Source organism: Notamacropus eugenii, chromosome 2 (assembly GCF_028372415.1).
Source record: "Notamacropus eugenii isolate mMacEug1 chromosome 2, mMacEug1.pri_v2, whole genome shotgun sequence".
Lineage (NCBI taxonomy): Eukaryota > Metazoa > Chordata > Mammalia > Diprotodontia > Macropodidae > Notamacropus > Notamacropus eugenii.
In genome coordinates, this window is record NC_092873.1 from 303,005,170 (window position 1) to 303,031,387 (window position 26,218).

The 26,218-nt window shown below is 40.5% G+C and overlaps 1 protein-coding gene and 1 pseudogene across 5 annotated transcripts in view; both read right to left on the bottom strand.

Annotated features, from left to right (window-relative positions):
- PDZK1 (PDZ domain containing 1) overlaps positions 1-26,218 on the bottom strand; it is a 77,675-nt gene that overhangs the window by 23,497 nt on the left and 27,960 nt on the right. Inside the window, exon 1 of one of the 5 annotated variants that reach the window (XM_072644618.1) lies at positions 12,172-12,258. The exons of 1 other annotated variant lie outside the window; for it this stretch is intronic. Coding sequence is in view for 1 of the 4 variants with exons in the window: in XM_072644617.1 (XP_072500718.1) it covers positions 10,988-10,991 (4 nt within the window). In the remaining 3 variants the exon portion in view is untranslated. Of the gene's footprint in view, positions 1-10,987; positions 11,013-11,077; positions 11,103-12,171; positions 12,259-26,218 lie in introns of those variants that run through there. 3 more of the 5 variants (XM_072644619.1, XM_072644621.1, XM_072644617.1) reach the window with 3 other exon arrangements.
- On the bottom strand, positions 20,384-22,604 carry LOC140527584 (eIF5-mimic protein 2 pseudogene; annotated as a pseudogene).

Below are 26,218 nucleotides of genomic sequence, written 5' to 3' on the forward strand. Positions count from 1 at the left end.
ATTATATATATCAGTCATAATAGAAACTGTAGAAAAAGGCCAGGAATGTTGGTGTGGGAGAAGAGAAAGGAATGTCAACTTATCAAGAAATCCCAGCAAGGTACAATGGAAACAGCAACAACTCTCAAGTCAGACAATCTGGGTTCCAAACCTGACTCTGTCGACACCAGTATGAAGGAGTCAGGTAGGCCTGGCATCAAGACATGAGATCCAATCTGGCCTCAGCTGCTTCCTAGCTAGTCACTTAACTTCTGTCTGACTCAGTTTCCTCAACTGTAAAATGGGGGTTAAAATAGTGCTTACTTTACAGGATTGTGGTGAGGATCAGAGGAGAGGATGTTTGTGATGCACTTACTTAGCATAGTGCCTGGCACAAAGTAGATACTTAATAAATGTTGTTTCCCACCCGCAACCCACCTCCATCTCAGGCAAATCACTTAGCCTCCCTGGCCTTCTTTTTCCTCAGCTATAAAGTGAGAAAGGTGGATTAGATGGTCACTGAGGGCCTCCTTCTCAGTTCTACATCTATGATCTGACCTAGAGATGCTTGTCCAAAGCTATTTTGGGTATCAAACACTGTGGGAGTTAAAATATAATAATAGAGCAGACATGCTCTAAGATATCTTCCAAATATGAATCTTGGTGAAATGCTGGTCCTTGATATGAGAAAAAAAGAGATAGAAGAGTGTCCATGGATAAACAATGTCCTTGAAATGAAAGGGGTTATGGGATTTTTTTAGTAAGAGAGCAAATTAAGACTATTTTCATGTTGAATAATAAGTACATTGAATATATTTTAATATATTTCATAGTTAATATATTAGAGAAGAAAACAACTTAGCATCAAAAATTTCTCCCAAAACTCTCACCATGTCAAATCCAACATTCCACAGAAACCGGTTTGAGAAATACCAACCCAAACCAACAAAGCATGGGGTCATTGGAGTTTTAGTGTCTTAGTTTTCTCTTCAAAAACCCAAATAATCAGTAAAAGCCTGAGACAGAGAGATGAATTTTGAAACCAGAAAGACCTACATTCAGGACCTGCTGCCTATACCTCCTGGCTCCGTAACCCTAGACAAGTCACTCTTTCTATGTCCTAGTTTCTCTGAAACTCCAAGTTGCAGGGAATAGACCTACATTGGTAGGGGGAGTTTCCTCAGCAAGGATTTCCCTAGACCTATAAAATCACAAGCCTGATTCCCATCCCTAAACACTCATCAAGCATCTGACATGGGCTGAGTCACTGAACTACCTAGGCTCCAGAAGGTGCCAGGGTAGCTTGTGACATGTGCATTTATGACACATTCTTTCTTCCAACTCCATAAGCAGCAACAAAGGTGAGATACCACTGATATTGTTAAAATCAACAATGAAACATTTCAGTGACAGTTCACTTTGAACACAGAAATCCAGAAAGTAGCATGATCATCCTGTCATGTTGGCCATTACCCATCTATGGCTGCTCAGAGATACTAAAAGCCTCTTAGAAATTGGTCTACTCATTTAGTATTTTTTACATTTTATCAATTAAAAAAAACTCCAATTTATTTCCCTTTTATGTCCCTTCTTCTCCATATCCAGGAAGGAAGGAAGGAAGGAAGGAAGGAAGGAAGGAAGGAAGGAAGGAAGGAAGGAAGGAAGGAAGGAAGGAAGGACAAACCCTTGTAACAAATATGCACGGTCAGGCAAAACAAATTCCCATCCTGGCCATGTCCAAACACTATATGTCTCAGTCTGCTCCCTGAATCTATCACTTCTCTGTCAGGAGACAGGCAACATGCTTCATCACAAATCCTCTGAAAACATGGTTGGTCATTGCATTGATCAGAGACCCTAAGTCTTTCAAAGTTATTTGTCTTTATATTGCTGTCGTTGTTGTACAGATGGTTCCCCCATCTCTTCTCACTTCACTTTGCATCAGTTCATACAAGTCTTCCCAGGTTTCTCTAAAACCACCGCCTGCATGATCTCTTACAGCACAATAGTATTCCACTACATCATATAACATAATTTATTCAGTCATTTCTTTGATGGCACCTTAGTTTCCAGTTCTTTGCTACCACAAAAAGAGCTGCTATAAATATTTTTGTACACATAGATCCTTCTTCCTTTTATTTGCTCTCTTTGGAGTACAGACCTCGTAGTGGTATAGCCAAGTTAAAGGGTATACATAGTTGTTTGTTTTAAGATTAGACTAGAAGTTTAGGGTAAAGGGGGATGGGGGAAAGCATTTGTTAAGTTCCTACTATGTGTTAGGCAGTTACTAAGTGCTTTCCAAGTATTATTTCATTTGATTTTGAGTCAACTGTATAGGAGCTTTGACCTGCTCTATTTCAGATCTGGACCAGTTCACTCCTCCCAGGAGCTCACCATATTAATTCAGAACTTGGCATGAATATTAATCAGCTTAGCCTACTTCAGCTCTGAACTCCTGAGCTCAAGCAATCCAGCAGTCTCAGCCTCCCCAGGAACAGGGATTGTTGGTGTGTGCCAACACACCTTGGCTATGGCATAGTTCCAAATCGCTTCTCACAATGTCTGGACCAGTTCACAGCTGCACCAACAGTGCAGTAATCCACTGATTTAGTATTCAACAGTGAGGCAGAAGTGGCATGGTCCATAAAGGAGGCGCATCTTCTCATCCCAAAGTTCTCTCATGCTAATGTAAAATTGTCTCAACAAAGAAAGTGATGCCACTGGGGGAAATCTATGATTCTGCACTTAATTTCAATAAAGGGTAATGTCTGGAGGATCAGAATACCAAAAAAAAGTGAGAACCACAACGGTGAGATGTATGTGTTGGGGCAAGGGGAAGGAACTAGCAAAGAAGAATTAACATAGGTCCCTTGGCCACGGTCTATATCTGAAACCCCCCACCTATTGAAAATCCTACACATTCTTTAAAGCTGTATGTTCCATGAAGTATTTCCAGACAAAATTCTCCCCACTCCCCCACTCTTTATTGCTAATATTCCTTTGTATCTCCCCTAAATAATAATGGGTGATATTTATATGGTGATTAATAGTAAATGAAGCACATTCTATACATTACTTCATTTGAACTTCATAAAAATCCCATGACTTATTTCATCATATTTGTGACACTAAAATCTTAAGGCAGTGAGCTTGGCTTTGATTTCTAGTAAAGTCCTAGAACATATTGTTAGTGGGATGGTTTGTGAACATCTAGAAAAGGAAGCAGTGATCCCTAAAGGCTACAATGGCTTCAGGAAGAACAGGTTAAGGCCAGATGAAACTCATCATTTTTTTGACAGTTACCTAAATTGGTAGATTAAGGAATGCTGTAGAAATAGTTTGCCTAGATTTAGGCAGGTGACAAAGTCTCTCACTGTAGGGGACAAGATGGAGAGATATGTATTAGATGATAGTGCTTTGGAGTATACTAGTTAACCTAAAAAGTAGCTGTTAACATTTCTGAGTCAATTTGGAGATCTCTAATGGTATGCCTCAAAAATCTGTCTTTGGTCTGGTGTTCCTTGACATTTTTATCAGCAACTTAGTTAATGCTACAGATGGCATATTTACCAAAAAAGCTAGCACATTGGATGACAGAGCCAAGATTGCAAAAACAATGGATTGAATCTATTAAGATTAAATTTAATAGAGATTAATATAAAATCCTGTAATGTGGTTTTTAAAAAATCAATTTCATCTATATAAAATGGTGGAAGTGAAGCTAGACAACAGTTCATGTGAAAAATAACTAGATGGTCCAGAAGACAACAAGCACATTTCTGATCTCTCAGCCTTCAGAAAGAACCATTCTTTCCCCTAACATGCCTAATAGGAATGTTTCCCAAATATTACCAGCCAGATTGATTTCTTCCAAAGGCCCTCTAAGTTGGATAAGAATTTGAGAGACCCCATGTTGAAAGAGGGACCTAGCGAGACAGGCACTAACAATAAGAATCAGCAATAAAGCTGGTACCTGAAAACAATAAGAATCAGCAATAAAGCTGGTACCCGAAAACAATTAGATCATTGTACCACTGACTAGACTAGGGATTTCCCAAATTTCATCCATTTTTTCCCAGTCTTTCATATCTTTGTGCCTTCCTTTTGATTTCTACTATTATTACCCCAACCTAGGATCATATCTCACGTCTGGACCATTTCAGTAGCCCCCTAACTTGTCTCCTTGACTTCCACCTTTTCCCCTCTCTACTACACAATGGCCACACAATCCAGTTACCCACATTTACAACCTTAGAGTAATCTTTGATTCTTCCTTTTCCCTCACTCTCCATAACCAATCAGATGCTGAGTCTTTGCAGGTCTCCCTCCTCAACATCTCTCATAACCACCCTCCTTTCTCGCAATTACATCCTTTCCCCTTTCACCTGGACTGCTACAATAGTCTCCTAATCAATCTACCCTGCTTTTAGTCTCTCTCCTTCCTGCTGTATTTTCTACATAGCTCTAACCCATTCCCCTCTGCCTAGAGATTTCAACAGCCTATGGGGCTCCCAGTGAGGACTTCCCTCTACCAATTCAGATGAGTTCTAAACTTACTTCGGGTCTTGGAAAATTTCCTGGGCCACTAAAAGGTGAAGGAGCTTGCTGAGTACAGACATGCAGTCAGTAAAGATCAGAAGCGGGACCTGAACCTGTATCTCCAGATTCCAGAGCCACCTCTCTATCCACTCCACCACAATGCCTCATTGACCTACTTGGCTTCGAAGTCTCTTTGCTCTACAATCCATCTTGCTCACAGTTGTCATCACGTTAGTATTTCTAAAATGCCATTCTGATCCTTTCACTCCCCTGCTCAGACCTGTGCAATGTGGCTCCTATGTCTCTCTCCAATTTTATTTCACATCACTCCCCTTCATACCCTCTAAACTGTCCATTCCTGGAATTCTCCATCCCATCTCTTGTCTCTGCCTTTGCACAGACTGTTCCCTTTGCCTGGGGTGTACTCCCTCCTCACCTCTGCCTCTTAGAATCCCTCATTTCTTTCCCTTTCCCACTGATCCCATTCCTAGAGGGAGCCTAATCTCCTTTTTTCTTTAATTTTTTTATTCACTTCAAACTTAAATACAAAAAAAGAAAAAGAACATTTCCATGTACGCAGCAGAACACGAGAGGATTCAATAATAAAGCAATATATTTCCACTTCACAAACACTTAGCCTAATCTCCTACCTGAAACATAAAGCCCACCTATAATATATTCAATATATGGTTCATCTAGTACTCACTGGCTGATGACATGGACACAATGTAGAACTCATTATTCTTTGAAAATAGATGAACTCATGACAATAAATAGCCTGCCTTGGAGTCAGGACCTCTTTGCATCTATTGGCTATGTGAATATGGACAAATTACCTAATGTCCCAGGGCTCCAGTCAACCCTCCAAGACCATAGGTTACAGATAGATAGAAAGAGTTCCCCATACAGATGTAGCTGCGGGTCCCAGACCTGTACATACATGCATACTTCTACATTAATTTCAGAGTTATTTGTGACATCTATGAAGGGATGTTGTGTAATAGCTGGATGGATGCAATAATATGCTTTCTCTGAATCACCAAAAATGAGAATTGGAGAAGGCCTCAGCAGTATCTAGTCTTAGCCCTCCACTGTCACATACGTGACAAGTGGTCATCCCTCTTCTCCGTATAGACCTCCAAAAAGGGGCAGCCCAGCCCCTCTCAAGGCAGTCTATTTGGCTTTGGGAGAGCTTGCACTGTGAGCAACTTTACGCAGCATCAGAACTGAATTTAATTATTTGCAATTTCCATCCACTGCTATTTGCAGTGCCCTCTGGGCCCCAAAAGAACAATCCTTCTCCTATGCTTCGGATACTCCAGAGACAATTCTCACAACCCCCTGAGTCTTATTCATGGCCAGTTAGGCAGTGCCATAATGCATAGAGCTCTTGGCCTGGAGTCAGGAAGACTCCATTTTCCTGAGTTCAAATTCGAACTCAGATACTTACTAACTGGGTAATCCTGGGCAAATAACTCAACCCTGTTTGCCTCAGTTGCTCATCTGTAAGATGAACTGGAGAAGGAACTGGCAAACCACTCCAGTATCTCTGCTAAGAAAATCCCAAATAAGGTCATAAAGAGTCAGACATGACTGAACAACAAAAAGTCTTCTCTCTAGACTAACTATCCCCATTTCTTTCAACTGGTATTCATATGGCATGGATGTAGAACCTAAGACCATCCCAGGTGCCCTCCTCTGAATACTCTCTAATTTATCAATGTCCTTCTTCAACAGTGCCGCCAGGAACAAAACACAATGAAGTTGACAAAGATGGAGTGGATGAGATGATTACCCATGCCCCACTTAATGCAGCCCAAGATCACAGTAGTTTTTTGGCTGCCACACCACACTGCGGATTCACATTGTGCCTGAAATTCCAGATCTTTTTCAGAAAGACTACCATCTAACCACGGCTCTGTCATCTTCTAATTATGAAGTGGATTTTTACTTTTATACTCAAGGGCTAGGCTTTACATTTATCCCTATCAAATTTTATTTTATCAGATTCAGTCCAATATTGTAGCCTGTCAAGAGTCTTTTAGATCCTGACTCTGTCATCTACTGTGTTAGCCTTCCCTCCTGTGTCATGTGGAAATTTGATCTATGCCTTCATCCAAGTCATTAACGAAAATATCAAACAGCACAGGGCCAAACACAGGTTCCTGGAGTACTCCATAGTAGAACTTCTGACACATTGAAATGAACCATTAACAACTAATCTGAATCTAGTCATCCAACTGATTAGCAATCCTTCACATTGTAAGTGTGTCTAATTCATATACTCCATATTCTCCACAAGAATAGAATAAGATGCCTTGTTCAAAAACTCTGGCAAAATCCAGGTTAACTAAATCCACAGCATTCCCCTCATCTACTAGTTTAGTGATCCTGTAGTAGAGTAAAATATATCCTTACTGAAGCTATGCTGGCTCTTTGTAATCATCTCTTCTTAGGGACGTTTGCCAACAAATCTTTAACGATCCACTCTAGAATATTCACAGGAATCAAAGTCAAACTAACTGGCCTACAGTTTTCAGACTTTGTTCTCTCCCCCGCCTTTCTTTTTTGAAAGCCAAAACAACATTTGTCCTCCAGTATTGAATCCTGCTCCTGTTGTCCACAATCTTTCCAATATCACTGACAGTGCTTAACAAACATACCTGCAATTTCTTTTAGGACTTGGAGATACATTTCATCTGAACCAAGCAATTTGAATTCATCAAGGGCAGCTTTTACATTCATGTATAATTGTCTAACTCTTCACAACACTTTTTTGAGATTTTCTTGGCAAAAAAAAAAAAAAAACCAAACTGGAGTGGTTTGCTATTTTCTTCTCCAGCTCGTTTTACAGATCAGAAAATTGAGGCAAACAGGGTTAAATGACTTGATCAGGGTCACACAGCTAGTAAGTGTCTGAGGCTGGATTCAAACTTGGGAAGATGAGTCTTCTTCACTTCAGGCCCAGCCAGCTATCTACTACACCAAGGGCAGCTAGGTACCCTCTTATCTCCTTATTTATCTTGGGTAACAACTCCCTGTTAGTCATTTTTGTTCTTTAATTTCTATTTAAAAAGTTAATTTTTCCTTTAAGAATTGAGCACTCTACTTTCTTTTGTTAGTTATCATTGTTCCATCCACCCCAAGCAAAGGTCTCATCTCTTCTTTGATCTTCCTTTTCCCCCCTAAAGTAGTTTTTTAAAACTAACCCCTTTTTGTTATCCTTAGCTTCCTTTGTCAGCACCAGATCATTCTGAACTTTAACATTTCTAACATTATTTTACAGGACTGCCTCACATTCATATGTCATTCTCTAGCTTTACTTCTTCTTTTCAAAAATCTAAGTTGATTGTTGAGTTTCTTATGCATCCACATCAGTCTCTTCTGACAGATCCCTTTTTTCACCTCACTGGAACTGTTTCCCTTTGTGACTTCAGAATTTCATTCATAAACATTTCCTATTCTTCCTGGACTGACTTCCTCTGAAGCATTTTTAGTCGTTGGGATTCCACCTATATTTCCTCTGTGCCCTCTGAAATCTGCCTTCCTAAAATCTAGAGCACCTGCCAAACTATACCCAGATTTCCTTTCTTCTATCACAAACTCTAGGATGGAGTGGTCACTTCCCACCAAGATGTCCCTCATTTCCACCCCAGCAATCAGTTCCTCTAGGGTCACCAAATATTAACAGGGGAACTTCAGAACTCTTCTGGGCAAACATCTTCAGGTGACAGGTGGGGAAACTTAATGTCCCTAAAAGTGCACTGACTCTCTGTTATCTCCCATCATATAAACCTGAGGTAGTAATTCCTATGGAAAGGTTTAAAGTTCTAAGGGAATCCAAGTCCTGTGCCAGTCCTCTGAGCTTTCCACCATCAATTCAGTCTGAAGGTGAGACTTCCATAGCAATGTAAAGCAGAGGGGATTCTAACTCTTCTCTCAGTTCAAGTCATACTATACATGTACATGCTGGTATAGAATGATCATATCTACCTAAGTGGGTACCCTGACTGGGAAATGGACAAATGGACTCAGACACCAATCATTCCCCTTCAGGAAAAGGACAGATAACTTACAGCCCTGCCTCTTCGATCCCTATAGTGTCATCAGAAATTTTCAAGACTCCTAGAGAGGAAATTCAGCCATGATAAATGTCTTCTACCAAACCTCCAGACATTTATTCAATTCAATAAGCTCATAAGAAGTGCATAGTAAGTGCAAGTTAATTATACCAAGAGGCAACCAGGTGGTACAATGAATGGAGTGCCAGGCTTGGAGTCATCAAGACCTGAATTCAAATCTAGCCTCAGACAAGCTGCATGACCCTTGCAAGTCACTTAACCCCATTTGCCTCAGTTTTCTCATCTGTAAAATGAGCTGGAGAAGGAAATGACAAACCACTCCAATATCTTTGCCCAAAAAAAACCAAAAAATAAATGGCATTGTGAAGAGTCAAACATGACTGAAACAAGTGAACAACAACTGTTCCAAAAGCTGGTTACCCAAAGGAAGGGAATACAAAAGTTTCTGCCCTCAAGTAGCTTACAGTTTTCTGTGAGAAGGGAGGGCTACAACATGTATATAGGTTGTAATACTATTTAATTGAAGAGGAAGATAGTAAAAAGAACTAGCGACTGGTATTTGGAGCAAGGATGAGAAATCAGAGCAAGCCTTCACAGAAAAGGTGGCACCTTAGCTGAACCACGAAGGAAGATAAGGGTTCTGAAGGAAAGTGATAAGAGAGTGGATTCCAGGCATGGGAGATATACATTTGCACAGAGACAAGAGATGCATTTGAGTATGGCATTAATAAGTATTTCACTTAGATTTCTCTTTGCTCTATCTGCCCCACCCCTCCCATCCCTTGAATTAAAAGGTAAGTGGGAAGCCATGTAGCCCAACCTCCCAGTTAACACCAGATTCCTCTCTATAGCATCCCTGAGAGAGTTATTCAGCCAAGGCTTGAGCATGTACAGTAAGAAACAGCTCCTTGGAACAACATCAGGGACCTTTGACTACCACCAGGCCTATGTAATTTGCACTAGAGATGAGACCCTGCCCAGTATTTTATGGTAGGAACAATGTATGAAATCCAGAGAGCTGATTCACTTAATCAAGCATAATAAACAACCTCAAGGTCTCTTATTTATTTGTCACTAGGATGAATACTTGACTCCAGAGTTAATTCTGACTGATGAGATATGACTCTTGGGACACTGAGATAGAGATCTTCCAAATGATCTCTTGGCTCAGTTTATTGAGGTCAATAAATGAGGAAGGATTCCTTTTCTTCTTGGGACCACATCATATTACAACCACCAGTATTTTTCCCCCCATAGCTTAAAAGAGTAAACAGTGTCCCCTAAATACCATTCATCACTATCATAGTTCTAGCAGACACTCACCAGAAAAATAACATACAATAACCAAGTCAGTTGAGACCATGTATCTTCTAGATACAAGAAAATACAGACAGTCCAGAGAAACTTTTCAAATGGCCCCAAATGACCAAGTGGTCCATTTTACTTTTAAAACCCCTTTCCCCACTCCCTCAAGCTCAAACCTGGTCCTTAGAAAGAATAAGAACTCATGTTCTTACAAGTTTCAATACTTAGCTGAAGTAACATTGTACACAATGAGGTTTCTGATCATTTTCTTTGATCAATTTATGGTGATTTACCAATTACTAAAAACCTCAGTCCAGAGCCCCCAAGACTTCTTGGTGAGTATCTTGGCATCCTAAGCCTTGAGGGATTCTTGGGACCTGTAGTGGCTTAGCAGATGTGGATATTGTATGAGTGTTCTTCCAAACAAACATGGAGCCCTTAGCATTAAGCATTTCTCTGTAGAAAACTGTGGTACAATGGAAAGACAACCTACTCTGGAGTCAGATTTCAAATTCTGCCTCTATCACTCATTACTTATGTAACCACAAGCAAGTCCCTTAACCTCCTTGGGCCCCCATTCCCTCATTTGCATAAATGACAGGGCTTGGACTTTGAGGTCTCTTTCGGATTTAAATCTATCACTAACAAGTCACAGCAGCTGCTTTGTGACAGTCCTACCACTTTCAATGAGGGGTGATTGCAGAGAGTTAAAGGTTTCATAGGACATGTATTTCCCAACAGTACTTACTTCAGCTAAAACCCTGTAAAATTTCATGACAAAGAAAATCTCCATAACACTTAAGAGTCTGACAGGGTATTAATAGAAAAAATGAGAAAAGTCTGAGAGCAGAGTGGTTTCTACTGATTTCACGGGAGATAAGTACAGAAAGTCACTGGCAGTCCAAAAGGCTACAGGCAATCCTTAACTTAGAAACAGAGAGAGAAAGATGGTTAGACCCTTTATGTTTCCACAGCCAAATGTTCTTGAGAAGTAGGCAGGCCAGATACATGAGGACAGGATAAACAAGTCTCTACGTACTTTGTATTCACTCTACCTAACCTCAGAGTGGGGGCTGTTTTACCCATGACAACTTCCCATGATGCCAGGACCCTACACAGGGTTTCCAGGGGCTCAAGGCAGTGCTGCTTGGGGAGTAAGCAAATTATCCCACCAGCCAAGTTTCCAATTGCCCTCTAACTTCTGGTGAAGGACCACAGCCTTACAAGCCCTTATCTCCTCCGTCTCCAGAACCTCCCCTAGAATAAAGAAGGGAGAAAGAATAATTTATTGGATAATGCCTGGTGACATCAGCTAAAGACTCTCAATCATCCAAAAAAGTTTTTAAGTGCTCTGTCCCAAAGAGGGGAAGGAGCTACATTCCCCATTCTCCAGAGAAGGAGCTTATAGCAAAACAAAGTTATCAGGATACTTCTAGATATTGAATTCAAGTCAAAACCCCACTTGACCCAAATAATCACCTCAGTTCCTTGTGTCACCTTAGCCATGGAGCTCTAATCTGAATGTCTTTGGGTCAGAAGGAGGGAAATAAGTATTTATTAAGACATTGTGCTTTATAAAAATTATTTCATTTGATCACGACAACCCTTTGGGATATGTGCTATTATTATCCCCATTTTATGGTTAAGGAAACTGAGGCAGACTGAGGTTAAGTGATTTACCTAGGATCACATAGATAGTAAGTATCTGAGACTACTTGAATTAACTCTTCTAGCCTCCAGGCCCACCCCTCTATCCATTGTTCCACTGGCTGCCTAGGTAAACCCACCTCCTCCTTCAGGGCTGTTTTCCCAGCAGTTCTATGGAGAAGATCACATCTATGGCTTACTTTTACCCCTTTCTACTTCCGAGTAGCTAAGAGAAAAAGGAAACCTGAAAGGACAGCCATTTTTAAGGAGGGGAAGTTAACAGACTACTCCCTTGACTTGAAAGCTAAGACAAAGAGTTGATTCTTAGGGTGAGTTCCTTAGACAGTAACTCATGCCCCAGACCAAGGGACCATAGAAAACTAGAGTGTGTCTTTTCTAAGGAGCCTCCTCACCTCCCTTCCCAGATGAATAGCAGGTGAAAGGGTTTCCATCTTTCTGGGCTATCTATCCCCTGGAGATCTGGCTATCTACTTGAGGAAAAGAAAAAGCAGGGAGGAAGAAGGAAGTTCAGCCAGTGCCTTCTCTCTGGTCAAAATGAAGACAACCTAGCTACATTAGCAAAGACACATCCTGAGAAATTGGAAAGAGGATTTCTTACCTGTATCCAGGACTGAAGCTCTTTATTTTACCCTGGAAATTCTCTCACTGCTGACAGGTGCTAGACTAGGAACCTGCTGGACTTTGGTTGAACAAAGGTTGATTTAAAAGCTGATCTATTTAACAGGACCTTGTGGTCTAAGTTGAGATGACCTATGCCCCCCTCCCTGCCAGCTGGCCTGTAGCGCTGGGGCCATGAGGGACTGCAAAGTCTCAAACAAACCTGAGTTGCTCTGTCCTCAAGGAAGGGGGATCAGTGCTCACCAGCAGACACCTTGATTCTGAGAACCTGGGATGAGGGATAAAGTAGAAGGCACTTGCTCTTCTGGATTCAAATCCAGGATACTACCTATGTGATCTTGGACAAGTCATTCCTTAGTTCTCTTCCTGAGGCAGAAGAGAAATCAGTTTCAGCCAGATATCAGCCTCATTTAGGCCAAAGCTTGACTATTCTCCTGTTGTAGTGCTACCTGCCAAGCAAACAACATGGCTAAGGTCAGGGCAGCAGCAATCTTCCCTAGCAGATCTGTCTGTCTCTGTCTCTCTCACCCACTCACAGCCCTTGAATTCTTTACCTGCCTCTTTTTGCAGAGAAACCTTCCACCTATGGGCAATTTCTTCCTTGCACTCTCCCACACTTATCTTCTAACAAGGTGCCTCCTTGTCCTCCTGCCCCACAATGGTTGGAGAGCCTCACACCGAAACAGAGGTGGCTAGAGGAGGGCAGCAGAAACAGGCCAAATGCAGCATTAAGAAGCTGCCCAACCCTCCTCCCCAGGACAGCTGGCTTGAGACAGGTGGGCCCAACCGGTTACTCTGGCCTCCAGCCCAAGCCAAAGTGATGAACAAAACAGAGATCTCTATCAACATCACCCACGCAACCAGGTTGGCTGGCACCAGTGGTTTTGGATGACCTGAATCCCCCAGCCCACGATTAGAAATGAGGGTAAGAGGTAGCTCAAGTTGCCCCAAGGCAAAGAAAAGGAGAACTGAACCCAACCACAGACTGGAGACTCAGTGGTCTAATAATCCTTCATCCCCCATCTCCACACATTCCCCCTACACATACACACAAAGACACAATGTACTGTCCTCATAGGTGGTAGCTATTGCAAAGGGTCCTGAGCACATGAATAACTAAATATAAGCCAGTTTTGGGTTTTCTGCTCACAGTGTACCTTCATGTGGACTGCATACACACACACACACACAACACACACACACACACACACACACCTGGCCCTCTTTGACGTTTCCTCTTCTGATCCATATGCCACCTGGTCTATTCCTGGGGCTCAGATCAAGTCCCTCTTCCTCAGTGACTCTCTCCTGAGTACCCTCCCTTCACCCAGTGAGCTCTTAGAGCACCTGTGGGCAATTTCTTGACTCTGTTACCCAGTTGGCCCAGATCATATACAGGCATATCTCAGAGACATTGCAGGTTTGGTTCCAGACCACTGAGATTAAATCGCTATTGCAATAAAGCAAGTCACACAATTTTTTTTGTTTCCCAATACATATAAAAGTTATGTTTACACTATGCTGAAGTCTATGAAGTGTGCAACAGTATCATGTCTGAAAAAACAATGTACCTTAATTTAAAAATATTGCTCAAAAATGCTAACCATCATCTGAGCCCTCAGTGGCTCATAATCTTTATGCTGATGGAGGGTCTTGCCTCCATGCTGATATATCTGCTGGTTGAGAAGGGTGGCACCAGGTTGCTGAAGGATGGGGTGGCTGTGGGAGTTTTAAAAAATAAGACAACAATGAGGTTTGCTGCATCATTGAATCCTTTTTTCACAAGAGATTTCTCTGAAGCATCAGATGCTGTTTGATGCCATTTTACCCACCATTTTACCCTACCCAGTAGAACTGGTTTCAAAATTGGAGTCAGTCTTCCTAAACCCTGCCACTGCTATGTCCACTGAGTTTATGCAGTACTCTTCAAAACTGTTGTGTCTTAGGGAATAGTGAGTCTCGAGGAGAGGGAGAGAGACAGGGGAACCGCAGGTTGGTGGCACAGTCAGAACATGCCTGTTTATCGATTAAGTTCATCATCTGATGTCGCACAGTTTGTGGTGCCCCAAAACAATTACAGTAGTAACATCAAAGGTCACTGATCGCAGATCACCATAGCAGATATTATAATAATAATAATAATGATAAAGTTTGAAATACTGCAAGAATTAGCAAAATATGAAACAGACACACAATGTGAGTATGTGCTATTGGAAAAATGGTGCCAATAAACATGCTCGATGCAGAGTTGCCATATGCCTTCAATTTGTAAAAAGAAAAAAGAAAATAAAATATGCAAAAAATGCAAATACAATAAAGCAAAGCCCAATAAAATGAGGTATACCTGTACTACCTTCAATTCAACTGAATATGTATTATACTATTATTTATCTTCTTCCTGTGGCTACACGTCTTCTCTCTCCTTTCCCTCCACCTCTAGCTTCACAAAGAAATACAAGACACACTCTGTATCCTCACATAGCTTATACACTAGTTGAGGAGACAAGATATAAATGCATGAAAAGTCACAAAAACAACAGAAATCCATTCATTCATCCAACAAAATGGAAATACAGTAAATACTAGAGATCTCTAAAAGCAACATGTAACTTACTGCCAAAGGAAGAGCACAGAAAAAGATGGTTCTAAGTTACAGGAAAGAAAAGGTCAGAGTCAGCTGGAGAGATCTGAAGGGCTTCATGGAAAAGGTTAGACTTGAGCTGGGTCCTGGAGAAAGGTCATGGTGGCATCCAATTTAGAGTTCAGTGCCTCACTTTACAGAGGAAGAAAGAGATGAGGTAACTTCCTTAAGGATGATACCTTTGTTTTACAGAGAGCAGAGTAGAGAAAAATGGCCTGGTAACAGTCTTGGAATGGGTAGACTATGAGATGGGTCCAATATGAGACAGGTCCAGTAGAGAGAGAGAAGACCAATTTGGCAAGAACAGAGGATTTGGGGTGATTGGAGGCTGGGAGGAGAATACTAGAAGAAAATGTTGAAGTGAATGAGAACCAAATGAGTGAAGGCATCAAACCTCAGGTAGACTATTCATTTCTTCCTTTACACAAACACATATACCAAGTTTGTCATCAAGGCAAAAGCAAATGTCATTGGGTGTGTCAGCTTCTTCAGCATGACTTCCAAGGAAGAGGATCTGTTAAGACAGTGGCAAAGTTCTGTTCCTTTCTTGAACTTCATGGACCATCCTGCTCAGCCTGATCTCCCTGAACCAGAGAGAGAACAAGGTATTCCCTCTTGAAATATTCTGGAGAATCACCTGCTCCAAAAATTACTCCATTCACTGACTCAGAAGATTTGAATTGATAGTTGGAAAATCAAGGTTCAAATCTCAACTCTGTCACTTTCTAACCATGTGACCTTGAGCAAGTCATGTTATCTAACCAGGGCTTTTTCCTCATCTGTAAAATGAGGCAATTAAGACTATATGATTTATATAATCCATATCATATTTCTTGCCTTCTCAAAGGGGGGGAGGAGCAGGCAGGAGGGAGAGAATCTGGAACTCAAAAAAATTTTTAATGAATATTTAACATTTTTTAAAAATGTAATTGGAAAATAATGAAATAAATTTAAATATATTTTTTTTAAAATTTCTAAAGACTGGAGGTCCCTACTAAAGGTCTTTCTTAACTTTAAATTTGTGACTATGCTAAGAAATGAATTTCAAAGACTTTATTGATGGGGCCTGAATGGTGATGTCCTACTTACTTTGTCTTCCCATCCTGTTGGTATAGGAGCAGGGATCCATGGATTTGGAGAAGTAAGGAGAGTGAGATTTAACAACCTATTAACTAGCTAAAGGGGAAAGAACAGTTGAATAGACAGGTGCTGTCATCAATCTGAGGACAGAAAGGGAGAAGGAAATAGAAACAGGGAGATGCAGGAAAGATGTCTTGTAACTGAGCTCTGAATGTCTCTCTGCTTTTTTTTTTTTTTACTTCATTTTATTTTTTATTCCTGCTTTATGTATGCTTAACCTGGGGTAACCCAAAAGCTCTTTAGATCTGATCTGATCTCAAATGAGGTCAGGTCTAGACAGAGGGCCTTCTCCTGTACCCAAGAGGGTCAGAAAGCATCTAGGGGCCATCTCTGATCAATTACAGATAGATGTGGCCAGTGCCACTATCTGGGCAGGACTCGGAACCAAAGTCTGTCCATTGGTTCCTGGCTATGTATGATCTTTTTAATGCTCTTCCCAGCTTGGAACCAGTACATTTCCAGGTTGACTTTATATTACTCTGCTTTATCTAACAGCCAAACTGGGCTGCTTGCCATTTCATGAAGTCAGCATGTATTCTATCTCTGTATCTTTGCACTGTCTGTCCCTCAGGCCTGGAATGTACAGTCCCACCCCCACCCCACCCTGATCTCTGCCTCTTAGAATCCCTAGCTTCATTTAAGACAATTCAAGTGTGACCTACAGGAAGCCTTCCTGATTACCCTAATTGTTAGAGCTCTCCTCCCCCTCAAACTACTCTGCACATATTCATCTGCATAAATATTATGTCCTTCCATGGAATATAAGCTCCTTAAGAGCAGCAACTAATTTTCATCTTGCCTAGCACAGTGCCTAGCCCAAACTAGGCACTTAAACACTTGTCAAATTGAATTGTGAGTCTGGATGACCACTAGTCATATAGCAAGAAGATTCTTGTTCAAGTATGGTTTGGTCTCTGAGGTCCCTTTCAAACCTATGATTTTGGGAGTTGAACTGAATTAGACTCCATCTCATTTGCTACATCCAACCCAAAATCTTCAGCCCACACCCAGACCCAATATAATTTAATTTCTTGTCATCCCTCATCACTAACTATCCAGTTCAGAAAAGCAAACTGTTCCAGATCCCATACCCACAACTTGACCCTTCCTGTTTCTATATTAGAGCAAGATAGAAGACCTTTCCATCTCCTCCCCATCGACCCATGTCCCTTACTATCTTCTAAATCAAGATGGGAACTCTCAGGCTGCTGAAGTTCTCGGGATGAATGAAAGGGCTATGGCTCTGAAAGTCATCTTTATTTACCTGCTTCCTAAGGACTCTCCTGACTTTTTCAAATCTGCTCTCTTGGCTCCCCTTCATGTTTGGAAGTTGATTGGAAGTTCCTCAAGGGTTGGGAGGGAGGCTTCTACTTCTTTTGCATCTGCCCTAATAATAATAATGAGCATATTGATAAGGCTACAAAACACTTTCACATACATATCACCTGGACCTTATTTGTTCTAAGTGTTCTAGAGATGAGAAAATTGAGGCTTAGAAAGTTCAAGTGGCTTGCTCAGGTGAGCTCATAAGGCCCTAGAAGGAACACACACACACACACACACACACACACACACACACACACACACACACACACACACGCACACACACACACCCCCCTCAGGGACAGTTTTCAGAGGTTGTTCAGTATATACTTGCCTGAATAACAAGTATGTGAAGCTACCAGTAACAGAGGGAGTATCAGATACTGAGTTCCACAGCAAAGGGGAGGCTGAGGTGGGAGGAGGGGAAAGCTGTTGCCTGAGTCCAGGCCTGCTACAATGAATAATAAGGGAATGGAGTGTTGGGGGTGACATCTCAACACAAATCTTTTATAAAACCTACACTGTAAACCAGAAAGCCATCCACAAAGTGCAAATGTTATGAGAGTGGAAAGAGAAAGGCAAAGAAAGCATTTAAAGAGTCAATAGGTCTCATTCAAATGTGGATATCCTTGTTCCATATTTCTAATTAGTCTTGAAAATTCTTTATGTTCATTTTATTCTTAAATCCTTTTCATTTCTTATGGGCCAGAAATAATCAATCAATCAACAACCACATCTATTAACTGCTTACTACGTGGCAGGCACTGTACTACACGCTGGGTACACAAAGAAAAAGCAAAACCAGTCCTTTCCCTCAAGAAACTTACTTTCTAAAGGGGGATACAGCTCATATAAAACAATACATACAAGATAAATACAGAATAAATGGAAAGTAGCCTTAGAATACAAGTCATTAGCAGCTGTTGGGACATGAAAACCTACTCCTTCCAGGAGTGGGTGACTCTTGAATTGAGTCTTAAAGGAAGCCAGGGATCTAACAAGTAAAGGTAAGGAGGGAGAGCATTCCAGGCATGAGGGACAGCCAGTGTAACAGCCTAGATTTGGGAGATGAAGCCCTTTGTACAAGGTCTAGCACATAGGCCACTAGATCTAGACCATAGAGTGCTGGGGAGTGCAAAAAAACTTTACTCTCATAATAGGGAGTAAAATATTAAAAGACTGGAAAAGTAGAAAGAAGCCAAATTTAATTTTGATCCTAGGGAAAATAGGGAGCCACTGGAGTTTGTTAAGTCAAGTCAGGGGAGGGGTGATATAATCAGGCTTGCAATTTAGGAAAATCACTGGCAGCTGCATGAAGGGTTTAATAGTCTATCATATCTCATCTCACAATTTGTTTGGTCATTCTCTGATCATTGGACCCACTGTAGAGTGAATTCAGTGCAGGTTCTCTGTGGGTGAAAGCCAAGACTGTAAGGAAATCATTTGCAAGGGGGTGGTTGGGAGATGCAGGCTTTAAAAAGAAGAATTTCATTAGTGCTGGAAAAAAGCATTTGCTCCTCCTCAATCTGGATGCCATGGTATCAAGAAACAGAGCCAGGCCACAGATAGGAGGTGTCTCTTTTCAGCTCTGGTTCTATTACCTTATTACTCTTTGATGGGGGCCTTAGCATGTTAGAAATGGGACAACTTTAAAGATCTCCTAACCCTTTTGCAGATGGGGCAATTGAGGCCCAGAGAAGTGATTTGCCCAGGATCACATAGCTAATTAGTTGTACTAGGAGTGAGATGTATGCACAGGTAGCCTACCAGGGGAGGGCAAGGAGTACACACCCACCACTGACATTACTAAAAGTTACAGTACTCTAAGCCTAGGGATCAAAATGTTCCTTTTAGTCTTTTTTCTGAATTAATTTTAAAGGATTTTTTTTTGCCCTCCTCTCTGGCCTCTCTTGGCTCATCAGATCCCTGAAGAAACGCCCTATGGCATCCATTTCAGTTTTCAGTCATGTCTGATTCTTTGTGACCCAATATGGGATTTTTTTTTTAAGTCTAAGGATGGCCTTTATTTAAAAAAAAAAACAACTTTAGGACTACAAATGACAAAGGAAGCAGATCACTACAGTAGAAACCTACTGGATAGATTCATAACATCTACATATGAACATTAAACATAAACTCTACTCACAAGACTATCAGTTACATGTAAGGCTATTAAAATTTCAAATTACATTATACTTCATTTCCTTAGGGCCTTCTTTTAATTTTAAATACCAAATTCTTGACTCTTAATGGCACATGCTAAGATAGGGCAGATTTCACAGAAGTTCTGGTGATACTGTTTCCAGCTTTGATGAAGAGTTAAGAACGCCTTATTTCCAAGTGGTCACTTGAAGTATTGTTTGCCTACCACAAAATTTAGCTGCTAAAAATGAGGGGACAGTTACTGACTTATCTTCTAATGGCGAAGCTAAGTACCTAGACAAATTATCAACATAGATAAAGTAAAAAGGTAAGCCATCAGGATAAAATGATTGAGAGCTGGAAAGGAAACGTTTTTGGCTTGTGGCAAGAAGAAAATGACCTGTGGAGTAGATATTGGGCAGATGCTTAATTCATACCTGTATATGCTAAAGAATGAAGACAGTCCAGTATGCCCAAGTGGTATCACATCAAAGCATTTCCATAAAACAAACAGGATATTTGTCATGACCTCCCTTTAATGATTTCAATTCTATGAATTTAGGGCTGTCTAGAGTGCAAGATACTGTGAATGACAAGACTATTTTAATAATACATTTGTAAGTAGGCCTGGAGATGGTGGTGTAACAGAAGCTCACCTATTTTTGCTGGCTAAAACACCGAATGCAGAAAACCATGCAACAGAGAGATTTTAATTTTCTTCTTTCTACCTCCCTGACCACTTTGCTACCTTTCTTTTTCTGACTTACTTTCCACCAATTCCTTCACTTACAAATGAGAAACCAGGGAGCAAGGGTTATAGAAATTTTAGCTGTAGGCTACCTGGAAACCCTTTGCTTAAACTTTTAATAATGCCAAAAAATAAAATAAGCATTAACAGAAATATTCTTTAGTAATATCAACAATAAAGTGAGCTAATTGCCTTGGAATCAATGTTAAGAAATTAACCTTGAGGTCTTATATAGGAGATTATCATCTGATGAACAGGGTTCTGAACACCATTTAATGCTGCCTTTTCATTTCATACCAAATTATCACATGAGTCATTTACCTTTTGACTTTGGATACTTGTGCAGTTTAATTTGCAAACAGAATTTCCATAACAAATAGTTTTTAACCAAATCATGTCTTGTAAACTGTTTATAGAAAACCCGGGGAGAAAATGAACTCTTCATAGTGGGAGGCTTTAAATTATATTATTACAGTAGAAAATACAGGAGGTAGAAAAGACCTCCAATGTAGCACTGGATTCAAATCTATAACACCTGTAGTTACTTAAAACATGGTTTTAAAAACTCAACCCAACAGTTTTCAGTAACCATAGAAAATAGTTTAAATAAATTTGCCATGAAAGCCCTTATGTCACACTTGATACAAGGAGGTAGGAAGATGTAAGGACCAGAAGGACACAGGAGATAGGGCATTTTATCTACATCTCCTGTTTGCTTTACTGAGCTTGGAGTTTCACAACTCAGTCGCCTTCTTCCACTTCTAACTCTAATTCTGCATTCTTGAGCCACTCTACAACTTTTTTCATTTGTTCAAGAAAGACACTTTCCCCTTGGCAACATGAGTATCTTTATACCACTTCGAAATGGGCTCTTTGCTCAAGACTTCAGCTTTATCAAAAAGCACCGTGATTTTCTGGAAGGTTTTCATGAAGTGAATGATGTCACAAAGTCAGCTCAGATTGACCTTGAATAGTAAAGGCAGCAAGTAAAAGGCTATATTGCTTCACATGCTTGATGGTTTGTTCTCTACCAGCTCCTCCTTTGGTTCCATTTCACAGAGTTCATCACACTTGACCAGACTATGCCTATAACGATCCGTTCTAGGATATGTTTTTCTTCCTCTCCTCCTTGATATATAACATTATATTCTTAAATGGATCACCACATGAAATTTGTTCTGCAGCTCTTTACTGGCTGCTATGGTTTGCTGGTTCCTAACATACTTTTAACATAATAGTTCTTTTAGACTGCTTTGGTAACATTATTTTGTGAAATGCTCAGCACTTTATTAGCAGGAAAACATTCCATCAGTCTGTTTGTCCATGCTGAATTTCCAAAGATGAGCAGTTACTGCACTGATATTTTTTCATTTATCTATGATTTCAACTTTACAACAAAGGCCACTGCAGAGCCCTCTTTAACCAAATTCTCATTATAAAGGCCGTTAAGAATGGATGCATTAAGAGTCCAATTGCCCAGAAAAACCACAATCAACATGGCCAGTTTGTTCCTCTCAGACTCTGAAAAATCCTTCAAGAATAGCAGCAGTTTTTAAAGCTCACCTCAGATCCCTTTTCAAGATACCTGGATCACCTGATTAAAGTGATGAATCCTTGAGCTAGGTCTTCTTGTGCTGCAAATACTCAGACATCAGTAGTACCACCACACACCCAGTGTATCATCTAGGGCCAGCATGCCACCAGCCATCTGAAAGTCAAAAAGTGTTTCTGCACATATGCCCTAGAAGTTTCAAGAAATTTTGCTACTGCTTTCAGATCAGTGCCAGTTTCAGTTAAAACTTGAATATTACAGCTCTGAAACTGAGTAGGGTCAAACCTCACTTTTTTCTAGTTTTAAAGCACTGGCCTGATAGCACTGGATTTTGCTGCTTTTGATTATTCATTAAAAAAAAAACAAAAAAAAAAACCACTCCACTCTAAGGCAGAGAGAAAAGATCCAGAAATCCCCAAGGTGACCGTAACCAGGACTGGTGGCTCCGCTGCAACCAGAATGAAGGGAAAGAGGAATGAGGAGCCAAATTTGGAATTTTCTTGTCAAAGACACTGGGGTGGTTTGCCATTTCCTTCAGGGTTAAGTGATTTGTCTAGCAACAAACAGTTAGTAAGTATCTGAGACCAAATTTGAACTCACAAAGATAAGTCCAGCACTTTGTGGAAAAAAAGTTTTGTCTAGATTCCAAAAGCAGTCCTGATATCAGTGTTTCATGCTGGAGGAGGTTTCAGAAGCCATTTGCAATGGGAAGTTGACCTGGTTGGTCGCATCACATATGGAAGCACTGTATCAGATATGAACTTCAGAGATCAGGTATTAGGTTTAAAGGCCCAAGGATCCCTGGGCCTTCACAAATCTGTGAAATATTAACACTCAGACTGGCAACCCAGAGTATTTTGCAAGTCATTCCTTCCTTCTTCCCACCCACTCAGTTTAGAAGCATGATCTAATCAATAACCAACCCCCTCTTCCCCCAACCTCCAACTTTCCACAGAAATAAAAATGGAGAAGGAAGACATATCACATTGTAGACTTCCCACAAAAACATATAGCTGGTGAGAAAACCCAGCATTTAGCTATGTGGTTTGTTGTGGTCAGTCATGGAGGGGTCACTTGGTAAGAAAACCCAACATTTAGTTATGTGGTCTGCTGCAGTCAGCCATGGAGAGATTACTTGGTAAGAAAACCAACATTTAACTATGTGGTCTTCTGTAGTTGGCCATGGAGGAGCCATGGCACCAGTCTACAGTGGTAGTCTGTAGGCACTAGGTAGTGGCACTAGAAAGCTATCTGGGATCAATAAACCTTGTAACAATACAGTCAAAAAGAGCCAGGTCCCTATATGCTTCCTGAGCATAAGGGGAAAGGGTAAAAAAGGAGAATAAGCATTTGTGCAGTACCTACTTTATGCTAGGCACTGTGCCAAGCATTTTACAAATAACTAATTTGAACCTCACAATGATCCTGAGAGGAGTTGTTATTATCCCCATTTTACAGTTGGGGAAACTGAGGCAGATAGGTTGTGATTTGCTCAGAGTCATAAAACTAGTAAATGTATGAGGCTGGATTTGACTTCAGGCCTGCTCTCTATCTATGACACCATTTAGCTGCCTAGAGGTAGAAAGAACTATGAGGATTCCAGGAAAACTCACAGCAATGGCTATTCTCCTTCCTCGCAACCAAAAGTCACACCAATTCCTTGGAAGAGCAGAGGACAAAGCTCCTTGTCTCTTAGGACCCTATACCTGGAAAGCTGGCTTATGTTGGCCACTGGGAGACTCAAGGATGAAGAATCCATGAGGAAGTAGGGTTAGCCTAGTACTTAAGCAGAGTAGGCATTTACCTGTGTTCTGACAGGTATGTATTTTCCCCCTCTCAAATACCAAGGTGCCTACAATTTTACCATTAACACTCATTTCTTTATGTTAAGCATTGCCTGACTCTTGCTCCTTTGTTAATGTAAATACTGCTAAGCAGGGTAAAACATTGTCACTAACCCCTTCCTATTACTGAACTTAACAGGTTCCAGGACAGCAGAGGAGCCCAAGGGGCTAGAAGAAAGAGCATTCTTGTGGGGAGGGGAGGGAAGGGAAGAAAGGGCACAGAGAAAGTAAAGACAAATTTCATTAAGCTCATAATTTTACCAAGGGCAGGACGCTCAAAATGTCCTGTCTGCATTAAAGGGCTGAGTTTTGTGAGTCTTTGTTAACTTTGGGCTGGTAATCAGCCCTTTTGGGTTGAGAAGGTTAAGCTTGATGAATGTATGTTGGGTACCAGTGAATCAATTTTCCAGCCCAGGTTGACAAAAGAAGACAGAAAGAGAGGTCCACAGCCACTGGGGACAGGACCTAGACAGGAACATCATGCAAAGCATTCCATTACAAGTAGAATTTATATAGTAGGGCAAGAAAAGATGAGAATCCAGCAAAGAGAGTCTAAAACTTGTGCAGAGGATACACACAGCTGTCAAATGACAGCTTTGCTGCTCACTATCCAGTTCCAGGTCACAGATCTTGAACTGATTGAGGGAAGGACCCATACCGAAGGGTGGTGTTCCAGGATGAAAAGTGGTTACAAGTTCTAGAATGTGTATCAAACAAGGAGCAAGTGCTGAAGTAAGCAGCAAAAAATGTGAAGGAAGGTGGCCTAGCCATACCAGATCTCAAACTGTGTTATAAAGCAACAAATCATGAAAACAATGTGGTACTGGCTAAGAAAAAGGGTGGTGGGTCAATTTGCTACAATAATACATTGTAATAAATGGTCACAGTAATTTAGTGTTTGATAAACCCGAGGATCCAAGTTTTGGGGATAAAAACTCATTATTTGACAAAAACTTCTGAGAAAACTGGAAAACAGCATGGCAGAAACTAGGTATAAACCAAAATCTCACAATGTATATCAAGACAAGGTCAAAATGGATACATGATTTAAACATAAAAGGATGATGCCATAAGCAAATTGGGAGAGCATGGAATGGTTTACCTACCAGATCTATGAATAAGGGAAGAATTTAAGACCAAACAGGATATAGAGAGCATTATGAAATGTAAAATGGATATTTTTGATTATGTAAAATTAAAACATTTTTGCACAAACAAAACCAATGCAACCAAAATTAGAAGGAAAGCAGAAAACTGGGGTAGGGGGGATTTTTACAGCATGTATCTCTAAAAAAGGCTTCATTTCTCAAATGGGGCAGCTAGGTGGTGCAGTGGATAAAGCACCAGTGCAGGAGTCACCTCAGACACTTGACACTCACTAGCTGTGTGACCTTGGGCAAGTCACTTAACCCCAAATGCCTCATCCTGGGCCATCTCCAGTCATCCTGATGAATTTCTGGTCACTGGATTCAGATGGCTCTGGAGAAGTGAGGCTGGTGACCTGCATAGTCCTCCCTCATTCAAAATAAAGTCAAGTGCAAGTCATGTCATCATTTCTCTAATGGCATGGTCTTTGGCAATGAAGGACGAACACACACACATTTCTCAAATATGTAAGAGAACTGAGTCAAGTTTTTAAGAATACAAATCATTATTCAATTGACAAATGGTCAAAGGTTATGAACAAGCAGTTTTCAGATAAGGAAATCAAACTATCTATAGACATATGAAAAATGCTCTAAATTGCTACTGATTGAAAAAAATGCAAATTAAAACAGCTCTGAAGTATCACCTCATACCTATCAGTTGGCTAACATGACAGAAAAGAAAAACAATAAATGTTGTAGGGGATATGGAAAACTGGAACACTAATACATTGTTGGCAGAGTTGTGAACTGATCCAACTCTTCTGGAGAACAATTTGGAACTATGCCCAAAGGGCTATGAAACTGTGCATATCCTTTGATAGAGTAATACCACTACTAGGTCTGTATCTTAAAGAGAGTTAAAAAGGAGGGGGGCTATTTGTACAAAAATATTTGTAACAACTCTTTTTGTAGTGGCTAAGAACTGGAAATTGAGGGGATACCCATCATTTGGGGGAACAGCTGAATAAGCTGTGGTATATGATTATGATGGAATAATATTGTGCTATAAGAAATGACGAGTAGGATGATTTCAAAAAAACTTGGAAAGACTAACATGAATTGATATAGAGTGAAATGAACAGAACCAGGAGAATATTGTACGCAGTAACAGTAATATTGTACGCAGTAACAGTAATATTGTACAATGCATAGCTATGAATAACTTAGCTATTTTCAGCAATACAATGATCCAGGAAAATCCCAAAGGACTCAGGATGAAAAATGCTATCTACCTTCAGAGAAAGAATTGATGGTATCCGAATTTTCTCTCTCTCTCTCTCTCTCTCTCTCTCTCTCTCTCTCTCTCTTCCTTCCTTTCTTTCCAAGTTTTCTTCCACAAAATGACTAATATGGAAATGATTTACATGATTGTATCTGTGTAACCTATAAGCAAATTGCTTACTGTCTCAGGGAGGGGGAAGGGAAAAGAGGGAGAAAATTTGGAACTCAAAAAATTTTTAAATGAATGTTAAAAGTTAGTTTTACACAT